This window comes from Tuber melanosporum, assembly GCF_000151645.1.
Source record: "Tuber melanosporum whole genome shotgun sequence assembly, scaffold_153, strain Mel28".
Lineage (NCBI taxonomy): Eukaryota > Fungi > Ascomycota > Pezizomycetes > Pezizales > Tuberaceae > Tuber > Tuber melanosporum.
In genome coordinates, this window is record NW_003298812.1 from 99,275 (window position 1) to 107,944 (window position 8,670).

The 8,670-nt window shown below is 49.1% G+C and overlaps 2 protein-coding genes; one reads left to right on the plus strand and one right to left on the minus strand.

Annotated features, from left to right (window-relative positions):
- The first annotated feature begins 794 nt into the window (after nucleotides 1-794).
- GSTUM_00002889001 (uncharacterized protein) lies at nucleotides 795-4,123 on the plus strand. XM_002836595.2 has 5 exons: nucleotides 795-1,351; nucleotides 1,524-2,281; nucleotides 2,330-2,516; nucleotides 2,625-2,940; nucleotides 3,020-4,123. The coding sequence occupies exons 1-5, from the start codon at nucleotides 1,219-1,221 to the stop codon at nucleotides 3,348-3,350; spliced, it is 1,725 nt and encodes a 574-aa protein (XP_002836641.1). The 5' UTR covers nucleotides 795-1,218; the 3' UTR covers nucleotides 3,351-4,123.
- Nucleotides 4,124-6,495: 2,372 nt separating this feature from the next.
- Nucleotides 6,496-8,600, minus strand: GSTUM_00002890001 (uncharacterized protein; the record flags this gene model as incomplete). XM_002836596.2 has 6 exons in its annotated part: nucleotides 6,496-6,903; nucleotides 6,967-7,077; nucleotides 7,137-7,342; nucleotides 7,622-7,727; nucleotides 7,783-8,125; nucleotides 8,232-8,600. The coding sequence occupies 6 exons, from the start codon at nucleotides 8,598-8,600 to the stop codon at nucleotides 6,680-6,682; spliced, it is 1,359 nt and encodes a 452-aa protein (XP_002836642.1). The 3' UTR covers nucleotides 6,496-6,679.
- Between the last annotated feature and the right edge of the window lie 70 nt (nucleotides 8,601-8,670).

Below are 8,670 nucleotides of genomic sequence, written 5' to 3' on the forward strand. Positions count from 1 at the left end.
GGAACCCCAACAGCAATCCACAACAGCAACGCCAGATAGTACCTGGGTTCACTCCAAATTGAGAGGCGACGAGCATTTTGAGGGTTGCGGGCAAGCCACTACCAAACTTTCGGTTCCCGCCTGTTATCTACCCAAGGTTTTTTGGGAAGGAAAGGCGTGACAATTCTTACTTTTCCACCAAAAAAATAAAGGGAGGACAGCAAAGTGAAAAAGAGCGACGAAGAAAAGGGCGAGCACAGAACAAAGGTCCATCCATATTGGACGAGTCTCCTACTATTGATATACGTCCCTCAAACTTTACGAGTAGTTTAGAGAGAGAGAGAGAGCCGAACCTACCCCGAAAGGACCTTTCAACCACCCCCCCCCCCGATAGACATTATACCGGCGCAGTACGTATACAGTTCACTTACAAAACTTTTCACACACATATTCGTAAACACAAATCACGCCTGCGGTACCATATCGTTGCTGGCTGCTCCGCCGAAACCTTTTGGTAACTCTTTCCTTCTCCCCTCCCCTCCCCTCCCCTCCCTTCCTCCCTCCCCTCCGTCGTCGTCGTCGTCGTCGTCGTCCATCTCCCCTTGACTTTCCTCCCTACCGCACCTTGTACCTGCTTACGCTACACTCTGCTCGCCACCCGCTGCCCACCACCCCCTCTCCACTCCTCTCCACCCCCCTCCCTCCCCGTTCTCTCCACCCCCCATAAGCCGTCAACCAATACCCGCCGCGATGATCGCCGACGGCTACTAGACAAGCCATAGAGTACGAGTAATTGCTAATCCGCCGTGATAATAGCCATCCACCTCTTTCCTGGCTCCCTTCCTTCCCCCATCATCCCCTTCTACCCAAAAGTGTGCATCCTTTTCCGTGAATATTTCGATCTCCTACCCACCACTTTTTGTGGATCCCTATTTTTGTGCAGCCATCATTGTTTTTGGGTGAGGAAGGAAAAAAAAAAGAAAAAAAGAGAGAGGAAGAGAGGAAGGAAGGATTGTCTTTTCTTGGTGCACGTGTGGGAATCAAAAGCGTCGCTTTTGCCTGTGCCCATTATTTAGCTTTGAGACCCGCTGCTATACGGATCATCACGACATCACCCCCACATCATTTCCCAACCACCGTCACTCTCCCAACTAGACACCTTATCATCTTGGGAACAAGCAGGATATCATCCACACGGCAAATACATAGATATCGTCATACTCAGTCATATTATCAACTATGTCAGCGGCTGTAGTCTCGAGACAGCAGCCGGGTAGTGCTGGCCACAGCACTGGAGGGACTTCGAACTCAAACCCACGTATGGGAACCCATTCTCCTGTTGATAGCAAGAAGTCGAATTCAAAGAGTGAAGGTATGTTTTCACGATGTCGGTGTTTTTTAACATTTACAACTCTATCATTCCGCTCCTTGCATTTTTCGTCCGTGTTTCTATATTGAGATGATTCGTGTATACGGCGGATAAGCTACTAGGGTTCAGATCCGGTAACTATATTTACCGATACTAACATGGTCGTAAAACTTAGATAAACAAAGGCCTTCGTCAGATCAGTCTAACAATAACGGGAGAGATACAGCGAAAAACTCGTCGAAAGTTGCCTCGCACACTTTATCCCCTTTGTCGAATTCGTCTTTGCCAGTTGCGAGCTCGATACACCCGCCCCAAGTTGCCGTCGACCAGCCTCCGGATGCCACAAAACCCTCTCCGCAGAACAACCATGGTCCAGGCCCCTCCCGCTCGTTACCAAATAAAAAGTTGTCCGGGGATACACCAGGAGATTATTTCACCACCACCCATACCCGACTCGATCAGGAACCCAATCCCTTCGAACAATCGTTTGCATCAACCTCGGACCCTCTCAGTACGCCCAAGACAATTCTCCCACCTGTTACTGCGATAACCTCTCCTGCTTCTTTGCTACCTGGTGGTTCGGGGGGATCTGCGTTCAATTGGGGTCTTAACTCGCTTCGATCAGGGCCACTTTCCCCCGCCATGCTGCAGGGCCCCGCTTCTGGCTCTAACGTTGGATCAAGCAGCTCACTTGCTTTCGACACCCACATCCGAACGGGGTTGACCCCCAACGAATCCGGCATTAGGAGTGGCTTGACTCCTGGGGGCTCCGGCTCTCTTTTTGCTCCATCGTCAGCTGGTAGCGTGCTATTCCAACAATTTGGGGGAGGCGGGGCTACCCCAGGGACCATGGAATTCCAACGGACTGCTCTCTTAGCCGCCAGAAAATCATCTCATCCCGCGCCATCGTTGATGTCTCCCCAACAGCAGCATGTCAAGTCAGAGGATAGGACCTCGGGCCTCGACCAACAGAAGAGACAGCAATTGGACAACTACCATGCGGCGGATCCAGCGCACAACGCTGCCAATGGCTTGTTTTTGTTGGCAAATGCTCAGCACCAGCAGCAAGAGGCCGCAGGTGCCTCGGGTGCTGGCATGAATACCGGATCCGCACTTAGCTATCCCGGTGGCCCAGCATCATCGGGGGCTACCGCGATCGATGGTTCGAGTCCAAACCTCGCCAAAAGGGCTTTGGTTAAGAACGCATCTAACGCGGCGATGGGGGTTAATGTTAATAGATCTGTTTCTGGTGACTCAATACCCAATAGCGTTCGAGGGATAAGCGAGATTAGTGACGGCTTTGGAGGGTCAAGTGACGAAGAGATGCAAAACACGGGTTCGCGGAGGAATACTCGGCCGAAAAACCCCAAAGGCAAACAGTCTGCCGCTTCGTCTGGGCGCCGAAAAGCCGACGATAGTCCTGGAGGAACTGGAAGGTCGCAGGCAAAGAAGGTCAAGGGCCCACAAGGTCAATCGATGTCTGTCAGTGGAGGTAGCGACGATGGACAGGATGACGGAAAGGATGAGAATGGCAAAGACACCAAAAAGATGACAGACGAGGAGAAACGAAAGAATTTCTTGGAGCGAAATCGGTACGTATTTCGTTTGTCACTCGATGTTTTCTACCTGTTCACTCCGAGTCGTCTCCACTAAACCATGACGTCATTGCAGTGTTGCCGCTTTAAAATGTCGCCAACGTAAGAAGCAATGGCTTGCTAGCCTGCAAGCAAAGGTTGAGATCTTTTCTAGTGAAAACGATGCACTCACCGCCCAAGTTACTTCTCTTCGGGAAGAAATCGTTTCGCTCAAGACGCTGCTCCTCGCACATAAGGACTGCCCTGTCGCCCGATCCAACGGGGGGAATATGGCCACACTGGACATGAATACAGGCATGAACAATGACTATGGCCATGTTCCAATGATGACCAGTCATTATGGCGGAATGACTGGTATGGGTGGCGGAGTCATGGCACCTCCCGGCGCTGGACGAAGGTATTCCTAGTGGAGGGCGACAACGATTAACGACCGAAACGATATGAATATAAAAAGTTGTGTTTTACCTAGATTCATCAAATTTGTGACCGCAAATGGGTGGGAGAAAAGAGGGGCTAGCGTTCGAGCAGTAGATCTTGGCCGAGGTTTTTGTTTTCTTTTAACCTGCTCCTTCGCCTCGTTTTTCGAATGGAAGGTCACCGCGATTGCTCCTTCCTGCCTTTCCTAAAGTGAGGGGGACCGTCAAGTTTTTTTCTTATTCTCTTGCCTCTTTTTTTTTCCTTTTAATTCAATAGTACATAGCTTTAGGGGAAAGGGTCAAGGAGGAATCGTCTATTTTTTTTCTTGATATTGGAGTTTTGGGGGGCAGGGTCCGAGCTATTATGATAGTTCAGTTTTCTTTTTCCGCTCCGACGAACCAAACTGGCAAGCAATCACACTTTGCACCTTCTCGATCTTGCCCTTTCACCCTCCCTCCCTTCTTCCTTCTTTCTTTATTTGAGATAATAGTGTGTAACTTTTCTTCCCTCCTCTCCTTCCCCCTTCCCCCTTCCTCCCCTGCTATTCTTCTACTTACTTTTTGCTTATTCGCTATCCATGGTTTCTGGGTCTGGAATTCTCATTGTTTTAATTTCTTTTTGTAACTTGCGACCCTGTCTTGTGTTTTTTTTTTTGGTTAGTGTGTGTTTATCTATTAGTGAATTGGTCGCCCCTGCTCCTTTTACTTCTTATTGTACTCGTATCTTACACAAAATTAACTTTAGCTTACCTCTGCCTCTACGAGTGTTTTACCTCGCGTACTCCTGTCATCTGACTGAAGTCGTGTCTTTTTTGGTGATGCGCCAAAAGAGATGCGGCTTCAATCCGGCAAGTCCTCATGTCATTCGAATGGGGGGTTTGAAGTTCTCGGTACATGGAAGGCACAGGTGTTCTGGTAGAGGTGTATTTTTCTGGAGGATACCGGTATGGTTCACAACAAACCTTCTGGCTGCCGGCGAGGAGGTATCGTATTTGGTATTTGGTGTAGCCATTTTATCTTTCATCGCCTGCTGGAACCGGCTTATACTTAGTCTGTGACTCTAGGCGGGGGAAAGCAACAGCAGTTCCACGAAATGAGTTGCCGGGATATCAAGATCAAACATGAGAGCAGGATTTGTTTATTTCGCCATCTAGTTTCCTCAAGATTCCATGCAAATCTGGTTGAGTATGGATGGTGCCAAACCTTCCTATAAAAGATGGTAAATAAGTTAACACACTTGGGATAACCGGCAATGGGGAAACAAGCTGTGCTGGGCTGTTAGCAACAAATGTTGTATTTTTGGTCAGCAAGGCAAGGAAAATAAAGCAGGTACGGTACACCTGTCCCAGTGGGAGTTTATACGGGCAGTCTAACGTTCGAAGCAGCACACCCGCGTTTCTGCAGTATTCATACGTCGTGTGCTCGGTTTGAGGCGTGCTGGGGACTTCGTACCTCCCCATCATTGATGGCGGTTGGCAGTTTTGTCAGTCTATATGGCGGAGTGGGGGATACAAATCGGCTCAATCGGAGCGTTGTTTTTTCCTACTGTACGGCACCCATGCCGAGTGTGAGGTTTACCGCTAGCAGAGCAAAAAGCGGAGTGGCCGATATCATCCTGACGGTGTCACCGCCAGCAGGAGAGGAGGAGGAATTGCTTACTCCCTGCTGGCCCGGTACTGGAACTATCTCCACTCGCCATTTTATTCATCGTGAAATGCGCTCGTGCTGGGGAATGCACGCCCCGAAGGCGAACGTTTCAAGTTGAGCTGAATCCGGGCTTGTCGAATCGCCGTGCCGCCTGTCGCCTGTGTTCTACAATATATCAAACTATCGACGCGCGGAGTCGGGAATGGGTTCGCGGGTACTTCCACATTATCATGTCTGTTGTGCCTAACTTGTATATTATTCACCCATCTATCATTCGGTACCGCATCTTGTGCGATCCCGTCCTTTGCGCATCGCTTTCTCCCGCTTTCCCTGGCTTTGCGCGTGGTTGCTGGGATATTGTGTGCTTGCTTGCTTGGGTGGTGAAGTATCGTTCATTACTAATTCGTAGACCGTATCATACTGCTGGATTTTTGTTTTTGTCTGCTCGAATTGGCGATTCTTTTTGCGTGTGCCGGTATCGCTTGTGGCCTACCGCAGCAGAGTGCAAAACTGCATACCTGTTCGTTCAGTGGGTTTGTTCATTATAATTTATTATCTTTGTTCGGTTTGTTTGTTGGAACTGGGCCTTTTTCATAGTCTATCGACTACCGCTGTCATCTCCCTACAAGTTACTACCGTATTGGTTCTAAATTTATGTGTGACATGACACGGTGAATCCAGCTCAATCCGACTTCCTCCAGAACCTCCACCACCATCCCCTGCGGTTCCCACCTCACCAAGCCACCCCTACAAAAACCTCCGCCCGCCATTACTCGTACTCGTAGACTTACCCTCCCGCTGACCATCCATCCACCTCAAACCTCAAATCCACTTTCCCTCCCCTCCCCCCAAAAAGCAAAAAATTACAACCCACCGTGATACCGTAGGTACCGTTTCATACCTATGATATCATGTGCAACCAAACCACCCTTATCAATAGGGTTAGGTTTTCTTTCTTCTATCATGGGTTACGAGAATGCCGTAATCAAAAAAGAAAAAAAAAAAAAGAGAAAAATTATTAAAAACCCGACATCGACAGGATTTGAACCTGTGCTCGCGAACGAAACAGATTTCTAATCTGTCGCCTTAACCACTCGGCCACAATGTCTTCTGTGAAACTGTTTGGGTTTGCTACTTAGAGGTGGTACCAACCCGGTATGAGGTGTGGTTGTTGGAAAGTGCAGAAAAAAAAAAGGGCTTGGCAAGTGGGGGGAGGGGTTCTTGGTAGGGTTTTATGTGTGGGTTGTGCAATGTGTAGTGCTGGTATGGGCTATGGGGGTTAGGCGGATTGGGGCATGGTTGTGGTTGGCGGGGTTCTTGGGGGTGCGGTGAGAGTGGTAGGTGGAATATTGTTATAATAATGATAATTATTATTATGAGGATTATGAGGATTAAATTTTTGAATCAATCAATTCGGTCAATCTCGGTACTTTTAGGATATACAAATCACCCAGACGAATGGGAAGAAAACCAAAACCCAATTGGGCAGTCAATCATCACCCGTCACCACTTCCTCTCCAGATTTGATTTTTTTTTTTAAAAAAAAAGAAGAGGGGGAGCAAAAAAAATAAGTCTTCTAATCAGTTCTACCGGTACCCACACTTGCAGCTTCCCATGATTAAAGAAGAAGCGAAAGTGAGGAAGAAAGAGAAAGCAAAAGGTCTTAGAAATGATCAAAGCTTCGTGTATCCCGTGAACTGCGTCTCCGTAACCTCTTTACCCATCGCCGCGGTTGACGATACACCACCGGTGACCATCTTCAGCATGCTGTCAATATAGGTTGCCCCACTCCACTTCTGGTGAAGAACAACGTCGATGCCATTCTCCATCTCTGGCTCTTGCACTATATTGCCATAGGCTTTCATTCCCTGCTTGGCATAGTTCTTTGCAAAGGTATCTACGTTGGGTTAGTGCGGGTTTTCTCCAACTAGAAAGGGGGGTGGGGGAGAGGGGGGAGAACCTGATGCGAGAGCAGTAGTGTGAAGACCTGCGAGGGTGATGAATTGCCAGCAGTATCCGAGTTTGCCGAGCCGCTTGATGTAGGTTTCTTGCTCGTCGGGAGGCATGGCGGCTGCGTTGAGGAGTTAGCACAAGATTAATATTTTACAGAGGTTGGTGAGAGGAATATACCCTTCCAGTTGAAGCTGGGCGAGAGATTGTAAGCAAGTTTCTGTTCAGGCCAAACAGTGTGGACACCCTCGGCGAATTCAACGGCCTGCGCAAAATCCGGCTTCTTGCTCTCCATCCATAAGCAATCGGTGTAAGGAGCGTACGCCACAGCTCTCATAATAGCGCACTTGGTGCCACCTTTGTATCTATAGAATCCTTCCCTAGTTCTCGGACTCTCCCAATCCCAGAAAATATCTGTCCCGGTGATGCCCTTGGCGATAGCCCGTGCTTCAGAGTTCCTCTTTCCCCTTGAGGCGGAAAGGTATTGTTCAACCAACCCGGATTTGTTGGGGTACCTGCCGGCGTTGATAGCGTCAATAACAGCCTCATCGAAAAGCTTGATGTTGGAAGACGCTAGCCAGGAATCCTCAATTGCTTGGAGTGCATCGCCGGACTTGCCGGAGGCTTCGGCAATGATCATCAGATCGACGAGGGGCTGAAGCGACGGGTTTGTGCATCCGAGAATGAAGGGGTGGTCCCGGTGGTCGATGGTTGAAGTGATAAGGGTTGCAGCTTCGGAGTCTGTGCGTGCAACGGAAAGAAGATCGACACCTGCGCATGCATGAGTGAGAATGATGGTACTAAAGGAGGGGAATTATAGGCTTACCCATGATATCGGCCTGCGCCCTGATGGTCACCAACCGATTGATATGCTCGCCCACTGGTACCAACACCTTACCAGCCATATGGCCACACTTCTTAGTCCCAGGTGCTTGGTCCTCAATGTGAATTCCAGCGGCACCCCTCTCAATGAACAACCTTGTGAGTTTCATGATAGCTGTGAGTCCGCCATGACCAGTATCAGCATCAGCGATGATAGGACGAAGGTAATCGACGCTCGGCTGCTTAGAACGCCCCGATGGCGGGACAGATAGGCGCGCTTCTCGTTGCTTCCTGTCGTGGAACAACTGCGCCTTGAAGAGGTGGTCGACTTTGTTTGGAACGGTATCCTATTGCACGTGAGTCACATGCCTAGGAACCCCACACCCCACATTTCATTCAGAATGACAGGTGAAAATCGAATCCAATTATGATAACGCAACAAATAAAACTTACCATAGGGTAGTCCGCAAGGTCAGGACTGGGCTCGTGCGTGCTGCTAGCAGTAGAGGAGCATTGCCATCCACTGACATACACAGTCTCTAGGTACTTGGCCATCTGAGTGACCATGACGGGGTCAAGACAGCCATAGGTGTAACTAGGCTCTTTTGACTCAAATTTCTTCTCCAGAATATCCCAAAGTTTCTTGCTTTGGTTATTGCTTGGGTAGGAGATGGGTAGGTTTCCCCTCTTGGAGACAATTTGCTCTGCCGTGAACGGTCTTTTTGTGTAGCGCCAGCGTGGCGACGACCACCATTGCTTCACGGCTTCAACTTCGGCCCTGAAGGCCTTCTGCTCCACCTCTATAGCTGCTGAAGAAGACATTTAGTTTTAAAAAAGGATTGGGGAGACGCGATTTACATTTGGTGCTACAGCACGATGTCCGATCTAGAAA

Coding starts and splice junctions, on each gene's coding strand:
- GSTUM_00002889001 (XM_002836595.2), top strand. CDS start 1,219: ATGTCAGCGGCTGTAGTCTCGAGACAGCAGCCGGGTAGTGCTGGCCAC. Junction 1,352..1,523: donor GTCGAATTCAAAGAGTGAAG/GTATGTTTTCAC, acceptor CGTAAAACTTAG/ATAAACAAAGGCCTTCGTCA. Junction 2,282..2,329: donor TGTCTCCCCAACAGCAGCAT/GTCAAGTCAGAG, acceptor CAGAAGAGACAG/CAATTGGACAACTACCATGC.